General features: G+C 34.1%; 1 protein-coding gene across 14 annotated transcripts in view; it reads right to left on the bottom strand.

The window, feature by feature from the left end:
* Window positions 1–19208, bottom strand: part of JMJD1C (jumonji domain containing 1C) — a 355043-nt gene that overhangs the window by 92282 nt on the left and 243553 nt on the right. For 11 of the 14 annotated variants that reach the window (XM_079136384.1, XM_079136380.1, XM_079136379.1 and 8 more), the window contains one exon: window positions 1309–1414. The exons of the other annotated variants lie outside the window; for them this stretch is intronic. In XM_079136384.1, coding sequence (XP_078992510.1) covers window positions 1309–1315 — 7 coding nt within the window. In that variant the 5' untranslated portion in view covers window positions 1316–1414. The remainder of the gene's footprint in view (window positions 1–1308; window positions 1415–19208) is intronic. 14 annotated transcript variants of the gene reach the window in all.

Raw genomic sequence — 19208 nt, 5'->3', positions numbered from 1 at the left:
CAGGATTCAAGGAAACATTTATTTATTTATTTATTTTTAAAAGTATTAGTTGGGCTTCTTCAACAAATAAACTGCAGAAAGAGAAAAATGGGGAAGGAGAGGGTCATACCAAGCAATCACAACATGTGGACCCTCTTTCTGGATCTCCTGATTTTTAAGAAAAATAAAATCTATTAAAATCATTTGACATATATAAGACAACTGGAAATAAGCTGGTTCTTCATTATTTGATAAGAAACTAATTTTTTGTATGGCATTATCACTATATGTTAGCTTTATTTAAAAAATGGATAGAAAAAGGTGATGCTGAAATTTGATAGAAGCAAAAGGGGGTGTAGATTGGGCAGGATCAGTCATGGATGATCATTGAAATAGTTGATTTTTGTTATAAATATTTATGTTAAGAAACATTTAATACATACATGATTGCTGCTATATGTAACATATAAAGCAAAACAGTCACAACTGACATTACTTCTATTAATGCTTAATGGCATGGATGCTGAGGCTTGAGATAAATATGGGAATTTTAAAAAACTATTCTTAACATTCAACAATATATCAACAGTTCATGCTATAATCTCTCAGTTTCAATTCAATTTTACAAGAAGCTTATATCTATGATATATAATTTTACTGACAAAAAAGGGAATTACTTGGGCTGGGGAGATAGCTCAGTCGGTAGAGTGCTTGCCTTGCAAACACAAAGCCCTGGGTTCAATCCCCAGCACCGCGCAAAAAAAAAAAAAAAAAAAAAAAAAAAAAAAAAAAAAAAAAAAAAAAAAAAAAAAAAAAACGGGAATTACCAGGAATTATAAAACATCATTAGTTTGAAGTTCACATGTTGTAGACAAACCCGTAACTTAGTAAACAAAGGAAACAAAACTATGACTAGTAATGAGGTAAGTGTTGAAAAAGGTGCAGTGAAACAGGCTACTTATATCAGATACCAATAGCATTTTTCAAAGGAAACCAATCGTGGCTCTGGGTAACCCCTTACTGCAAACAATGCTTTCTTCACACACCTAAAAGCATTCTGTTTCATGAAAATTTTCCATTCAACAAAACACCTGTGCAGTTATAACTTCAGGCCAAGAATTTAGTTCAAATTAGTTATTTGAAAACTGGTAGAATCACAAGCTATCAAAATTATCACGATACTGCAATTATTTTTCCTTTGGACTATACAGAATTGAAATTATTAGATTGGCTCTTTCATTTACATTGCATATAACTGAACAACCAAAGACATATATGTAAAGTTGCCTAGTCCCACCCCCCAATAATGCATAATTTCAAAATAGTTACCTTGCATAAAAATCTCCTGAACCTTTTGTTCCTTTACCCAGACTTTCACTTCCTCGTGAAGTTGCGGGTTGTCCCTGAGAACTGGGTTTAGGCTGTCTATGTCGTCCTAGAATTATAGATTAAAAGAAAAGGTCCATATTATGCTCTCCTAACATTTATGTTACCAACTTTCCCTTTTATATGTCCAAAGACTTGAGAAATCTTCTTGATCTAAATGTATGTAATACCAAAAATTCCAAGTTGTAGTTTATGAGAAATTATGTTAACAACTAAGCATAAAAATTACTGTCAAGGGTATGATCCTTGACAACAATGTTCTACAGTCAAAATTAGAAATTTAGTCATGTGTTTTCTAACTTTTTAAGTATAGTCTTATTCTGATCAGCTTTCTAAGAATTTTACTTCTTTTTGTTGTTGTTGCTGCTGCTGTTTACAGTTTGGGGGACTAAACCTAGGACCTTACCTCAAGCATACTAGGCAAACACTCTACCACTAAAGTCATGCCCCCCCCCCCCCTCAGGATTTTTACTATCTGAAGTCAAATGTATCTCAGGTAATCCAAGGTCTGTGGCAAAATAATGCAATATTTTATTAACAGTGAATGTGTGCATGTGAATTACCACCCCCAATGATGCCCCAAACATTAGCATTTGAAACTACCAGTTACTGTCCTGATTTTAATGTCATCAAATTCATTTCTGCTCAAACTCACCTGACCATAACTTCACTACTAAAACTTCTATTTTAAGTCAGTACCAAAGCATTCAGGTAATTAAAATTAGATTATTCATGATATTATCCTCAGAACAAGGTGGATCTAGACCGCAGAAACAATCACAGTCACATGGTTTCCCATGATCAGCTAGTCCCAGGCCATCACTTTCTGTTTTCTTTCTGTCAAAGCACCTTTGCTGCACCTGCATTTGAGACTGGCTGCAGGAGCTCTAAAGTTAACTGGTGAGAAAACAGCACTGTCAATTTGGGACTACTTTAAAAGTGGACTGGCAGATCATGGAAACAGGAATTAACAAGGTGCTAAATCAGGGAATTACACCTGGTAAATAAAAACAATCTAGTAATTTAGATTAAAAAAAGATGGCTGAAGAGTAAAAAGTAAAACTTCTAATCAAGCAGGTCATACTTCACTCCTTCATTCCAAAGTCTATCCAAGTAAAAATTTGCTTTCTCATCCATCACTGCTTTAAGTCACTACTCTGCATTTTTGGAATAATACTGTATTAGTCTATCTATTATGTCTCTTAGAGCTAGTAAAAGCCAAAGGCAGAAGTAATTCCTTTTTTTAAAATTTTAACCATTCACATAATAATATACTACCGGGTCTGGGGGTGTAGTTCAGTGATGAAGCATATGCTTAGTATGCATGAGGCTCTGGATTCAATGCTCAGCACCAGAAACAAAACAATAGCAGCAATATACTGCACTATTAGATAATCTCATCACTTTGAGAACAGAAAATATCACAAGTTCTGGAGTACTCTACCCCCTCCTGATACATACTGGCTGACAGTTCAGTATATGACAAATTGAATACAGGAATCTTTTCTATGGAAAACCACTACCATTTTCAGATTGCTCTGACAGCTACAAATTCTAACAAAATTATCTCCACATTAGCTTCCACACATTCCCATTCATATATTTATTACTATACAGAGAGTTATAACTACTTATAAAGTAGCATTATACACCAAACAATTGCTGATGCTGAAATTTTATAACATATACCCACTGGAATATAAAATTGATTTGTTCAAATATATTTGTATTTATTCAACAAGTTAAAGTACTGAGTGGTTTCCAAGATCATTATAATGTGAGTCTCTTTCCTGATATGACCTTACTTATAGATAAGCTCAAATTTCTGTGCATCAGTTTCCTCATCTATAAAGCAGGGTTACTAATATCTGCCTCCTTCCTGTTTGTTATAAAATTTTTAAAGAACTAAACTGTGCACAGTGGCACATGCCTGTAATCCCAGGGCACAGAAAGATTTCAAGTTATAGGCTAGTCTTGACAACTAAATGAGATCCCATATCAAAATAAGAAATTTAAAAACAAAGTTTTTTTTAAAGTACTGAAATTAATTTTTACTGTTATTATTATTTTTTAAATTTAGTTTTTGTGATACCATTGAGGCTATACCCCCAGCTCTTTGTGAGACAGGATCTCTCCCTAATTTACTGAGGCTGACCTTGAACTTGCGATATTCCTGTCTCAGTCTCCCAAGTAGCTGGGATACAGGTATGTACCACCACATCCGACTAATTAATTAAAAAAAAAAAATCAATTCTGAATTATCTATGGCAGTAACAATTACTCAGTTAAATAAAACCCATTCGAATTGTCCTAAGACACTGCCTGGTTATGACAAGCATGTTGTTGCTGAACTACTCCTGCTCCATGTGTACTGTTATATCATCATGTCCATTTTAAAGAGGCCCACAAAAGGCTAAATGAGTAACTTCGGAAACAGAGACAAATGAAGATTCTTTTTTTTCTAAGTATTGACCTAAACAATTTTGTGAAGGTGCTAAAAATCAAATATTAAGCCCATAAAGCTGACTTAGACATTAGGAATCTATAATTAAAAAGTCACCAAGAGAGTCACAGAAGCGTTGGCACACACCTGCAACATATACCTGCAATCCCAGTAGCTCAGGAGGCTGAGGCAGAAGGATTGTGAATTCAAAGCCAGCCTCAGCAATTTAGTGAGGCCCTAAGCAACTCAACAAGGCCCTGTCTCTAAATTAAAAAGGGGTTACAGATGTGACTTAGAGGTTAAGCGTTGGTCTGCATTCAATCCCTGGTACCAAACAAAATCCCACAAAACCTGAGAATACTATCTTACAAACTATAAAAGAATTTCAGCTGTGTCTTGCGCTCTTATGATGTTATAAAACAATTTAGGTGGGTGCCAGGGCGTATACCTGTAAACTCAGTGATTGAGGAGGCCAAGGCAAAAAGACCACAAGTTCAAGATCAACCTCAGCAACTTAGTGGGCCCCTAAGCAACTTAGCAAGACCCTGTTTCAAAATAAAATATAAAAGAACTGGGGGATGTAGCTCATTGGTAAAATATCCCTGGGTTCCAGCCCCAGTACAAACACACACCTCCCACCAAGACACACACACACACACCAAACAAAATTAATACACAGCAGTTTACTTTTCATACTTTTAAGACAGAAACTGCAAGCAGTAATCTATATACAGAGTTTTATCTTAAATAACAAAATGTATTTTCTGAAAATTTTCCCAAAGAAGTCACCCAGGTAGTGAAAGAATAGAATCTTCTATGAACCTCTCCTTCTCCATAACTGTATATTATTTGAAACTCCTAGTCATAACTTCTAGCAAGTGACAAATGGGAAAGATCAGTTCAGCAAGATTCACCTTATTGAAAACTTACATAGAAAACATGAAGTTCAAAACAACATCTTAAAGTTCTAGAGTATATTTACTGTTCAGTTCATTGTTCTTCCTTTTGCAAAGACAAAAGTTAGCTCTAAATGAACAGTTGGGTACTGTAATGTAGTAACAAAAACAGCAAACAAGATTGTGCCTAACACCATGTTGGGTATTTCCATACATTATCAATTTTTATAACAACTTGTGGGCTGAAATTACTATACCCTTTTCATATAGTATGTTCCTTGGTTAAAATCAGTAAATCATAAAGAATACTTGATGTGTGTTTCCCTCTCTCTCCCCACCGCTCCTCTCTCTTTCCATTATGCTGATAAGCTGAAAGGTAATGTTTTATAAAGACAGAATGGGTAAAATGAAATAAGACATTATTTAAATTGAAGCTATCTTTTTGTAAAATTCTAACAGTGGTTACATAAAATACCATACATAGCAATACTTGAACACTTGTCAAAGAGCAATAGCTTACGATGGTAAACTCAAATAATCTTACAATCAGAAAAGCAGAAAAGAGAAAAAATAGCTTTGGTGACGTGCCTTAATCATAATCTACAAATATCCAAATTATGTACTTCTAGGGAAACACTGTCATGAATTAGTATTTGGGATAGTCAAAATGCAAAGTTTTTCTTCATGTGTACAGAATACCATCACGGAGTTAAAAGCATATTGGAATCTGTACCTGGACATTAAGACTATCGGACTAACCTCATTTTAAATGGTTCTCTACTTCGTCCTTAGTTCAAAAGAAAAAATAACTCTAAACTTCCAGTTGATGTCTAGAATAGCACTTTGATTAAAAAAAAAAAAAAAGTCACAAAACTGAAGCAGTTGCTTCACTGTATAATTTCTGACAGAGAATAACCCAATACCCACTTTCAAACTGATATTGATGTGTGGTTTATTAATGGAATATGTTCCCCCTTCGATAAAACGCCTGACCTCTGTGTGACATCCAGTGAGCTTCTTAAATCACACTGTATTAAATTTCTCCCATAAACCATCTTTGATTGCATTTTATAGAAGTTACCATAAAAGAAACCATTTGTACCTTAAATATCAGGTCAGGTGAATGAACATGTTTGCCACACCAGTTTTGTAAGTCATAAACTTAACTTCATGGTTACCAAAATTACAAAAGATTGCTTGTCCTTAGATCCTTGGAGTTGCTGGCCAATAGTTACGAAAATGAATGTTAAGTTCCTGTAAGTCAAGACTGACATCAATTCCTAACATACCAAATCCTGCAATTTAATTAAATACAGGTACCACTGAGGGCTTCTGTATAGTTTCATGATTTTAAACAAAGGTTGACAAAAATTTTTTTTTAAGGAACCAAAGAATGTTAGGGTCAGTCAGTATGCATCTTATACTTGTGGGTCACACATTTCTATCATGGCTACTCAATTCTGCTATTATAGCAAGAAGGTAGTCAAATGATATGAAAAATAATATATAAGTAAGTAAGCATGTTGTGTTCTAATAAAGTTTCATATACTGGCATTCTATAAAATTTAAATTTCAGACTTTTCAAATGCCATGACATATTATTATTCTTTTGACTTTTTTCAACCATTTAAAAATGTAGGGCTGGGGATGTGGATCAGCAGTAGGAGTGCTCACTTAATATGTACGATGCCATGAGTTCAATCCTTAGCACTACAGGGGGAGGGGGAGGGTAAAAAGGTCTTACAAAAATGTGAGGCAGGTAGGCTGGAATTAGTCTACCCCCGAACTGAAATGAAAACAAATTTAGGCGGGTGGCACGATGGTGCATACCTGCAATTCCAGCAACTCACAAGGCTGAGGCAGTAAGATTTTTAAGTTCAAGGCCAATCTCAGCCATAGCAAGGCCCTGTCTCAAAATAAAAAGGATTGGGATGTAGCTCAGTGGTAGAACATCCCTGAGTTCAATTCCTAGTAAGAAAAAACAAACAAAAACAAAAACCCACCTACTACAAAGATTTAAAACTCCTACATTAAGACAATGTATTATGAAATTAACTGTAATCCACAAATGTCTGAATTATGTACATTTATGACCCTAGAAAAATAGTACAAATCCCTTTCATTAGTAATTAAAGAAAAAAATATTTCAAATAAATCTTTTAAAACTTTGCAAGTAAATGTGTTTCCCTGATACATTCTTTGATGTTTAGCATACACTTCCTTGATATACTTAATTTTAGTGTAGATAATTTAGGGAAAAAAATCTACTTTGAAAGATAAGGTTTCCTCCTTTAGGCCAACGACAATTTCTATATACAAAGGTTGGTACCATCCACTGCTCTACACTCCACAGTAAGGTAAAAATGAGTATATGCATTGAGAAATTGGGTATACTGTAAATGGGAGAGTCCTTGCTTGCTTAGCATCTGTGGAAACCCTGGGTTGGATCACCAGACCCACTGCCCCCCCCCAAAAAAAAAAAGAAAAAAAATTAAAAGCAAGAGAAAATTATTTTCTATTTATGGAAGATTTCATCACTCCTGGTTTATTTGGATAATTTAGAAGCCTAGAATCTAGAGTATAATGTAAATGACAGCAATGGAATTTCTCTTTCAAAAACAATTAAAAGCTGGGAATGGTGGCAAGCATCTGTAATCCCAGCTACTTGGGAGGCTAAGAAGGCAGGATCACCTGAGCCCAGGAGTTCCAGATCAGCCTGGGCAACAATAGTGAAACGCACTACTGAAAACAACAACAAAATAATTATACATAAATGCTTCCAATGGCAGAAGGAGTGACTAGGCTATTATTTTATAGTACCCATGTAATTTTTCTCCCACTCATCATCAAGGAGATGACATGAAACACACTCATTCCTTCTAAATTATTTATATGCTGAAGCCACATGGAGAATTTAATAGAGGTGATGTAAATAGTATTAATACAATGGAATTCCAAGGACATCTGATGTTATTAATGAAATAGTATCAAAACAACATTTAGGTGAATTTTTAGAACAGTTAAAAAAGATTACTGTATTAAGGAAAAACAGCAAATGCCAACATTCTGATCATCTGTACTTCTTAAACATGAGCTTTTTAGAAAGTATTCCTGGCATTAGAAGTTGATATTAATTCAGAAACACAAAGAGATGTCAGGCATGGTGGCACATACCTGCAATCCCAACTACTTGGGAGGTTGAGGCAGGAGGATCTCAAGTTCAAAGTCTGCCTGGGGAACTTAGCAAGACCCTGACTCCAAAAAGGATGGGGGATATAGCTCAGAGATAGAACACAACTGAGTTCAAACCCCAGTATCCCTTCTTTCAAAAAAAGAAAAAAGAAAAAAAAAAAGTTCTTAAGTTTGTCCATGCATGATGTGAAACCACAACCACCTCTTGCCCTCCACATTTTTTTCTTATATACTATCCATTTTCACACTGTCATCATTTAATTGTAAGAACTTAACAGACTAACCAATTATTTAATATTCTTAAAGCTAAACAAACATTATAGGATCCTGGAGCTAAATGTTCTGTCCATTTCAAAAAATGAGAACCTAATTCAATCTGAGCTGCATTTGCCAAGGTGGTTTAGAGGATTATAAACATTCCACACACACACTTGTAAAATCTCTAGGTAGGGGTTAAGATTTAAAATTAATGTTTTCTCCATGAGATGGTAATTTATCTCTGTAAGAAGAGATCAAATCAATGATTTAATTTATACCGTGCCCTAAAGGAACAACAAATATTCATCTGAAAAATGGGGTTGATAGGGAGAAGAGGCTCATACAGGGAGTTAATTTTTAGCTTCCTAGTTCCTTCAATGGCTAATGACTATAAGATGCTACAGACAGTTATTTTTTGAGTGAAATGATTTTTCCCTCAATTCTTTCTTGGGGTGGGCAGTAGGGATAGAACCTAGGCTCTCATGCATGTTAAGCATATGCTTTACCAATGAGCAGTACCCCAAATTCTAAAATGTTTCTTTAAAAATTTTTTTAGTAGTAGATGGACACAATACCTTTATATTATTCATTTATTTTTTTGTGGTACTGAGGATCAAACCAGTGCCTTCTTCACACATGCTAGGCAAGTGCTCTACCCCCAAACTACAACTGCAACATCCCAAACCTTAAAATATTTGTAACAGCCAGTTCAGAAGACAAAACTGACTTCAATAGCAATTAAGATTTTCTCCCCTGCCCCCCACAACTAGGAAAGAACCCAGGGGTGCTTTATCACTGAGCTGCATCTCAGTTCCTTTTACCTTTTTTGAGACAAAGCCTTGCTAAATTGCTGAGAGTGGCCTTGGCCTTTCAACCCTCCAAATTTGCTGGAACTCTAAGCATGTGCGACTATGCCTGGCTAAATTTTGCTTTTTACAAAGCAAGCTTTAAAAGCAGGCTTGGGGTGGTCTTACGAAGTTCTTACCAAACACATGCAGAAATCAAGGAGCAAGCCCTAGGTCTGCCATGAATCTAAAGGTGGCAAAGACAATGCTATGGTTGCAAGCATATAAAATAAGGAAATAGGTATCTCTTATATATAAGGACTTATTTTGATTCTTCTAAAGTTTTTGTCAGTTTTATCATTCATCTTGTCAATATATTATTATAAAAGCATTCTCTTTTTAGATCATGTTCATACTCTTTCTGAAGTTATCCCTGTTAAGATAACCAATGATCTTTAAAAAATGTTATTTGCCATAGCTCATGGCTCCTAGTTTCAGACAATGTTATAAAAGCACGTGAATGTTAAATTTTAAAATTGTATTTAGCCCTTTAGAATAATACTATCTTTACATGTAAAAGGAAATAAAAATGGAAAGTACTGTTTAATAATTCATTCCACTACACTGTGTGCAACCACAGGAATGAAAACTTGTACCCCATTTGTGTATAATGAATCAAAATGCACACTGTAAAAAAAAAAAAAAAAAAATTCATTCCAGAGAATCAGTACAGCTAACTGTAGATGAATCAATCCTAGAAGCATTAACAAATAAGAAAAAGAGAAAAAAAAGTCTGTAATCCTCAAACACAGCTACCTTGAAGCTTATCAACACTGTAGGCCACTTGCTATTACACATCCAAGTATTTCAGGAACCTCTCTTTAGAATTTCCATTTGTGGTATTACTTGCCATTATTTATATCATGAATTACTAAAGAGGAAATGGTTCTATTTTATACCATGAATAAGTATAAAAATGATCTTTGGGCTCATAATTTCCCAAATGAGATGCTACCTTATCGTTTTTCTTACTTCATATATAAACACCATTTTGTATTTGTATTCTGTCTAGTCCATTTTGTATTTGCTTTTTAAATGTTTCCATTGTTGCAATACTTGGGAAACTGATTCTTACAAACTCAGATGTTACTGTAAACTTCATTAAAAATGAAAGTGTTAAGTTATAGTGTTCTCTATTTCCAATGAGTTTTCTGAATCATTCTTTTTAGTTAATTTTGACACTGTCATTTGAAAGTGATTTATATCTGAAGACTTTCACCTAATTATCAATACAAAAAATACACATGTGTAATATAGTAATAACTGAAAAAGCTGCCACATTTTAATACTTTATAGTTAAGAGTTTTTAATTAACCAATTAAAGACTAAACTATGCTCATCTGAACACCACTGCTTTCACATGCTTCACAGTATATTAACTTATAATTATTAAGCATATAATTGACTCTTATAGAAGCATCATCCATAATGTTAGCACTGAAAAAATTAAATAAAACCAAATTTTAAATTTCATGTCTATCAGAAGGAAAAAAACACTTCTAATATCAAAATAAAATTAAAATCTACCAGGTAAACAAACTAAAATTAATGATAGGGCTGGAGTTGTGGCTCAGTGCAGAGCACTTGCCTAGCATGTTTAAGGCACTGAGTTCAATCTTCAGCACCACATAAAAAATAAAGTTACTATGTCCAGCTATAACTAAAAAATTTTTAAAATGATAAAAATAAGGGTATTTTAATATGCTTTTCTATCATTATAGGCCAGAACTTATATCCAGGAATTAAAATACTTCTCCAAAGGAAGTCTACCTAGGAAATTGGGTATAGCTTTTAAAAACTATCTTAAACAGGGTGCAGTGGTACAAACTTGTAATCTGAGGGTCTTGGGAGTTGAGGTGGAATAATCACAAGGCCAGGGGCAGACTCAGCAATTCGGCTAAACCCAGTCTCAAAAATAAAAAATAAAAAAGGACAGGGGATGTAGGTTCAGTAGTGAAGAACCCCAGGGTTAAATCCCTGGTTACGAATACAAATACAAACACACACCCCAAAAGAACCCTATTCTATCTTGGCTCAAAAGATCACAAAAACATTCTTTTTCTTCATTATTTTTCCAAACAGAAAGGTTAACCCAGTAATTTTAAGAGGAATAACTTTTCTCAATTATATTCAAAGCCTTGTTTGCAGAATTCATTCGTGAGTGTAGCATTTACTATGTAACAGACACTATGCTAAATATTTTTACCTTCATTTTGCCAATTTATTCTCAAAATGACCAAGAAGGCAGGTATTGTTATCTCCATTTTACAGATAAGGAAACTGAAGCATGGAGAGATTAAGTTACATAGATTTTATTTTTTTAGGTGGTGGGAAATGAACCCTGGGTTACTAGCTACATCCCCAGTCCTTTATTATTATTATTATTTTATTTTGAGACATTGTCTTGCTAAATTACTGAAACAAGCCTCTCTCACTTTTAATTCTCCTGTCTCAGCTTCCTGAGTTGCTGGGATTACAGGAATGTGGAACCATGACTGGCTAGGTTTACATAGGTTTTAAATAGGATTTGAACAAAGATAGTCTGACTTCCTTTTTGTGTGTGATGCTACACCCCTAGACCTGTTACTTTCTTTAAATTTTCTAATAGGATTTGAACAAAGATAGTCTGACTTCCTTTTTGTGTGTGATGCTACACCCCTAGACCTGTTACTTTCTTTAAATTTTCTCATTTTTGCATATCCCCATTCTGTTTAGTCTGTGATGACTTTCTAATTGATCTGCATCTATTATATGTACCTACAGAGATATATCCTTATAACCTTTATGTATAATAAAAATACATAAAAATATATTGCAATGCTAATAGCAGTTTCTTTGGCTAACTGAATTATGGATCATCTTTTTACTTAGCTACACTTTTGTGTTTTTCCTGAACAGGTTTTATTTTGCAATAATAAGAAGAAAAGTTTCAAACTGCAAAACACAGACCGATGCCAACAATTTGCTCATATTATTATACTAATTTCCTTTGCTATAAAATTCTATCACAGGAAACTTAAAATATTTCACTAAAAATTTCAATACAACCTGTTAGTTAAATACAATGACCTTATTCCATAAAAAACTTAGCTAGTTTAAAACTTTTGTTGATACACCTGAAAACACTCTTAATACTTCCATTATGATACAAACTCAGTATTAAAAACAAAGTTAAAGTGTTTGCCTAGCATGTACAAGGCTCTGGGTTCTATTCCCAGGAGTTCCATCTCAAAAATTCACCTCAGAAAACCAAAACAGAGTTAAGGGCCTAAAAAAGTAAGATTTATTTAATGTAATTTTATTAATATGGTTTCAATTATAAAAGGAATTATTCCATTGAATTCTTATAATACCTCTGCTAACCCACTATTAATGATAACGCACTAAAAAGTTTTTAAAAAACTGTGACATGTCGATTTCAATTTTATAATAATTATAAATATTGTCATAAAATTCAATATTAACCGAGTTAGAGGAAAAATATTTCCTTCACTGATTAACAGATTTTGGTATGAATAAACAGTTTCATATATATTTGATAATGAACTTTCGTGTGTATGATTGTTTGGTGGTAGGTATTAAACCCGGGGCCATGTTCATGTTAAGCATGCACTGAGCCTAAACTCCCAGTCCTTTTTTTGCTGTTTTCTAGGAAAGAAAACTAGCAATACACATTTAAGTAAGTGATTTTTAACTTAGTCCTATGCAAAATAAATATTTTATATTAATTTTAAAAATCTGATGTGGTATTTCAGATATTATTCTAGGATTAAATGCCTTATTATTTTTTAACTTTATTTTATTTAGTCTTGTACGTGGTGCTGAGGACTGAACCCGGTGCCTCATTCATGCTAGGCAAGAGCTCCACCACTAGCCACAATCCCAGCCCAAATGCCTTATTTTTTAAATACTTTGAGAATTTTACAACTTAAGAAAATTGACATTAACACACACACACAAAAAAATTCAATCAATTTCTAAAACTTCACAGAAAAATTGTTATTGGAAATATCCTGGGACTTTCTTAAAGTCCATCTTTTCATTGCTACCCCTGAGAAAAAACTTCCAATACTTGGTTGAGGTTTTGCCAACCTAACTCAAATTTAGCTCAAAACAAATGCAATGGAAGTCCCATTTGCTACTTCCCAAAACAATGTAAAACCAAAAATTAAATGTTTCTGGATTGTTGGCATTACTACTCTTCAATTATCCTAGATGAGTAGTATCCTTAGGTTTCATTCAATATAACTTAAAAACTAATCTCCTAACTACCTGTCTATGATTCATGGGACAAATCTCTTTTCAGCTTTTAAAAAACAGCTATTTAAGAGTAGGCACACTGGGGCTGTGGTTGTAGCTCAGTGGTAAAGCACTTGCCTACATTGTGAGGCACTGGGTTCCAATCTCAGCACCACATAAAAATAAATAAAATAAAGGTATTGTGTCCATCTGCAACTGAAAAAAAAAAAAATTTAAGAGCAAGCATACTTACTTGTCAGTATAAATTTTAAAAACTTTTAAAACTGACATAAGTGAAGCACTTTCACAAAGGTTAACATCATGTTTTTCCATCACTGAGCAATATACCTGGAGCCCAAGTTAATTTCATTTAATTCTAACAAAACCTCTTCTAGTTTGGTGTTATTCTCTCCATTTTATAGATGAGGAAACAAAGATTAGGTAATTTCCCTAAAACCATCTGGTTAGAAGGCAAATCAGCAAGGGACTTTCTAATGGCCAGGCCCTTTCCACTTAACTTATAACTACTCACACACTCAGAGAGTCAAAATTTTGAAAACTCTGCTCAGTTTTCAACCATTTACTGATATTAGCAACATGGTCTTATAATGTGGATAAAATCCCAGTTTGGAAAATTACTTTATTAAAGGCAAACCAAACCAGACATGGTGGTGCTGGTCTGTAATTCTCTCTTCTCTGGAGGCTGAAGTAGGATGTGACTGCAAATTCAAGGCCAAGCTGGGCAATTTACCAAGAATCTGTCTTTATGAAGGAAAAAAAAAAAAAAAAAAGAGCAAAGCAAAGCAAAGCAAATGACTGGGCTCAGCAGCAGAATGCTTGCCTAGTATGTGCAGGACCCTGGGTTTGATCTCCAAAAACGAAACAAAACAACCCAGAAAATGTTGTTGGCTAAATTAAAATTAGTTCACAGGATATGGTATTTTAAGATTTGAAATAAACATCATAAACAGTAAACTATACTTTATCATAATACTCAAGAATTTTGGAGTGGATTAACAATATTGATATACAAAAGTCCTACTACATCAAACTACAACAAAATAACTATATATCTGCTTTACCTGATTAGTTATACCTAGTTTAACTTAAAAAATAAACATTTAATTATATTAATTAAAAAGAACTACCAATAGGGTTTTTCTCAGCTAACTTCCCAAATGAAATTGACTTTTGATAAAACTATTCACTTGAATAAACTTCATCCAGACCTATAGTATTTCTGCATCTTAACTACAACTTATTAAGTGCTGTTACTATTAAGGTCCCATCAGAGTTACCATAATAAAATCAGAACAATTAAGAAGAAAATTTAAAACTGCTTACAGAAAAATGTGTTCCTTTTAAAGCCACATGTTGATATTTTTTGCGATAACTTAAATAATAGGTGAACTTTTTATAGCAGTTCAAAAGTCTGGAAGGCAATTTTTCTTTCAAGCTATTTATCGCCATGGCTTTTACACAGTTGAGTCACGAGTTTAACCTATTGAGTCACCTGCTTACAGCATCTGCAAACCACAATTTACTAACTGCAGCTTCCTCAAACTTACAACTGAACAAACTCAGGAAGGTTTAGGAACTGTTTAATGTTTTCTGAAGCAGTAACTGAAAGTATTCTTTCAGAATGCAAGCTTTTAAAAAAAAATAAATAAATCCTGGGATGGGAAAGAGGGAGTTCAAGTTAAGAAATAAAATTTATAGGCTTGTAATATTTTGGGGGAGGTATTCTATAAAAAATTCTAAGTAGAAACTAATACTGAGCACTAGCTCAGTATTGCTCAGTATGTTGTTATGTCAATGACTTTCTCATTCATATAGAATGAATATGAATCAGAAGTCATATACTGTCCATACAAAATGAACATTTTAAAAAATACAAAATGCAATCAGTTCCACACCACAGATTTCCTGGGCTGGCTTTCATTTTTTCATATACTGCTATGGAAATGATAAATCTACACTTGAGCAATACTATATACCCTATTTCTCCTTTTCTCAAAAAGAATTAACAAAGTCTAGTGCAAACTGAAATGATCAGCAAATCCTGTGACTTGATAGTCTTGCCAAGTCACTTAGTTTTTCTTTTATGACACCTATTTAAGTCTATTTGTTCCCTTCACTGGATCTATGTAGAACAAATGCAAATATATGAAAAATATTGTTATACACATACACATTCAAAATGGGGAGAAGGGAACTCTCCCCATTATACATGTATAAGGTACCATAACAGAACACCTTAATTATGGTATTGTTCAGTATGGGAATGTGCATAACATACCTTCCATAATGATTTCCTGTATTTTTTTTTTGCGCCTCTTAAAAAGATACGTAATACAGTTCAAAAAATCTAATCAGGAAAAAAAAAAAAAAAAAAAACTGAAGAGAAAGTAAACCAAAGCATGTTAATATAGTTACTGTAATTTTTCTAGTAAAAGAAGTTTTTTTTTTTTTTGGACTGGGAATTTAGCTCAGTGGTAGAGTGCATGCTCAGCATTCAGGATGCACTGGGTTTAGTCCCCAGCAGCAAGGAATAAAAGATTTTAATTCTATGAATTGGACATAACTTTCCTATGTTCATATTTGAATACACTACAGTGAAACGCCACATCATGTGCAACCACAAGAATGGGGTCCTAATAAGAGTAAGTCACACTTCATGTATGTACATGTCAAAATACAATTTACTGTCACATATATCTAAAAAGAACAAATAAATTTTAAAAAATTTAATACTATTATTTTTGAATAAAAATATTTTAAGTTCTTTCATTAAATAATAAACAATCCTTCCATCAATACCCATGGGTATCCACATTATTGATTACTTTGTTATGTTATAATGCAGTCATAATTACTGACTGGTATAAAGTGTGGATTCTAGAGCCCAGTGAGATGGTGCACACCTGTAATCCCAGGGGCTTGGAAGGAGAAGACAAGAGGAACAAAAGTTCAAAGCCAGCCCCAGCAACTCAGCAAGGCCTTCAGCAACTCAGTGAGACTGTTTCACAAAATAAAAAAGGCTGGGGATGTTGTTCCATGATCAAGCACCCCTGGGTTCATTCCCTGGCACCCCAACGCCTGTCCCGCAAAAGTGTTATTCTATATCAAAGTGTCCCAGCAGAAAAGACTGCTTTTTAGTTTCTTTTGTAATCTTTTGTGCTATCAAGCTGCAAATCTACTTCCTTTGACTTCTTACATGCTATGGTTAAAAAAAAAAAAAAGTAGATTAGAAAGTTTGTAGAAATTATTTGAACAGAGACATACACAAACAGTATAGATTTTAAAAAGATTCACATAGGATACAGCATTGAGACAAAAAAAAGGTAGTAGCAGTGGAGAGATGATCTGGTTATCAGGAAAGGCATTACATAAGACAAATATCTGAGTTGTGACGTAGGGAAATGAACAAACAAACAAAACAAACAAACCCCCCTGCACAAGACACCTAGGTTTTAAGAACTTAAATATTAAGGACAGCTGCCAGACTACAGGGAGATCAGAAAAAGGCTTTCTGGATAGGAGAAAAAGCATATGTGCACATACATGACTAGCAGTACAGCACATGTGGGGAGTTTTAAATACATTGATATGGATAAATAAGAACAGGAAGGTAGAAGATTCTATTTGAACAGTTTTTTGACAGTCTAGCCAAGCAAGGCTGGAAGTCACACAGAGATGGAAAGGGTGGGACAGTTACAAGCAATACTAAGAAAGCAGAATTAGCAATTATAGGAAATCAATAAAGAGATACAAGAGAGGGACCTAAAACTTTCCCATGTTAATATGGGTGACAAAAGGAGATAGTGTGGTTATGTCATTTGTTGGAATATAGAATGAATCAGGAAGGTCTCAGAGTTCAATATTAATAAAGTAGCCAACAGAATAATTGTTCTTACGCCACTCCATTTTTTCAATTTTGTCAAAGCATTTATTAAACTGTATATCTTGCTATATAATTTACTTACTACAGTCATGTGGTAATGCCTCCTCTAGAATTAGGCTCTACGGGGGGGAAGGCAGGTTTTGTCTAAACACTGCCCAGCACATAAGGTACTAAATAAATACTTGTTAAAGAGATGATAAATAGTACAAAAGGTCTTCTAGGGTAGGGATTTAGATTCAGAAGACAGAATTTTAAAAACAATGGCAATATGACGCTGCTGAGGGTGAGTAGGAAAATGGAATGATACCAAAAAGGAATCCTGGGGAAAAAAAGTCACCTGATATTAAAACTACTCAGAAAAAAAGGTAAGTACTCATAAAAAGAAGGGAAACCTGAAAAGAGGTGTCACAGAAATAACAGAATAAAGCATTTCGAGGGCTGGGGATAGTGTAGTTCACTGGTGGAAGACTTGCTTTAATAAGCATTTTCAAGGTTCTGTGCCTGATTCCCAGAACTGCAAAATACTACAAGATTTTCCAAAAGGACAGTGATTCACAAATGTTAAATGCAAAGGCTCAGCAGGACAGGGATAGAGACTTGTACATTCAAGGTAGCAATCTTAGCAGGATCAAGTTTTTTCAGAAACAAAAGCCAGGCTGCAATAATTAAAGATGTTTCTGAGAAGAAAATATAGATACAGAAGATCACACTTATTTTTAAAGAAGTCTCACTATGATGGCCAAGCACTGTGGTGCACGCCTGCAATCCTAGGGGTTCTGAAGGCTTAGACAGGAGGATTGCAAGTTCAAAGTCAACCTCAGAACTTAGCGAGACCCTAAGCAACTCAGCAAGACCCTATCTCTAAATAAAATACAAAAAAAGGCTGGGGATGTGGCTCAGTGGTTAAATGCCCTGAGGTTCAATACCAGGTATTAAAAAAAAAGAAAAAGAAGTTCCACTATGAAGAAAAGGAGTAAAGTTATAAGTAGAATGGGTGTGATGATGAGACACCGTTAATTTTTATATTACAGAACAGAGATTTTAATATTTAATCTAATCAACAACAACAAACAATGAAAAAGATAAAGGCTTAAGAATTGGTAAATGGAGCGAAACTATCTGTGAAGATATGTACTAAAACACAAAGAGGGATTTGCTTTGTAAAACATAAGGCAGAGAGAGGAACAATTCCAAAAGACTATGAAACATAATACTTTGTGTATATCCCCTAGTGGGATATATTCTAAGGATAAAAGAACTACAACAAAAAAATTTAGACTGTTTTCAGCAATTAAACTGTTAATGGTAATGTTAGTGTTGTTATTCTAACACTGGTGGTTGCATAATTAAGGACAAAGCAAATGAGTAAACATATGACATTCGACTCCACCATTCCTGGTATTGCTGAGAAGTGCAATCTTATTAGAACATAACTACTGGGAATACCAGACTTAACTAAATATGCAGTGACTTTTTAACTTAAATACATATGCATATGTAAAGAGAAACATTTAGGGATGAAATATGGCATGTAGAATTTGCTTTAAAATAACACAAGAGCTGGGCATGGTGACACATGCCTATAATCCCAGTGGCTCTAGAGGTTGAGGAAGGAGGATGGCAAGTTCAAGGTCAGCCGCCAGCAATTTAACAAGGCCCTAAGCAACTTAGTGAGACCCTGCAGATGTGGCTCAGTGGTAAAGTGGTCCTGGGTTTAATGTCCCATACAAAATAAATAAGTATATAAATAAAAAACAAAACAAGAGAAGATGAAAACAATACTGGCGATGAACTGATACTTTTAAAGTTGACTGACAGGTATACAGGAGTTCATTTTACTATTCTACGCATGTAGATGTTTAAAATTATGTAAAAGTTTCATCACATCACTCTTCTGTTCAAAACCCTCCAAAAGCTTTAAAAAATTAATCCACAAAGACCTGCTTAAATACACTTCTAACCTCTAACATCACTTTCTATTCATCTCCAAGTAATATGCTATTCTACAAATGCTTTCACGTTAGGGCCTTTCCATTTTCTATTCCAGACGATATTTCTTACCTCCT

The sequence above is a fragment of the Sciurus vulgaris genome (assembly GCF_902686455.1).
Source record: "Sciurus vulgaris genome assembly, chromosome: 4".
Lineage (NCBI taxonomy): Eukaryota > Metazoa > Chordata > Mammalia > Rodentia > Sciuridae > Sciurus > Sciurus vulgaris.
This window is presented reverse-complemented; position numbering and strand designations above follow the sequence as displayed.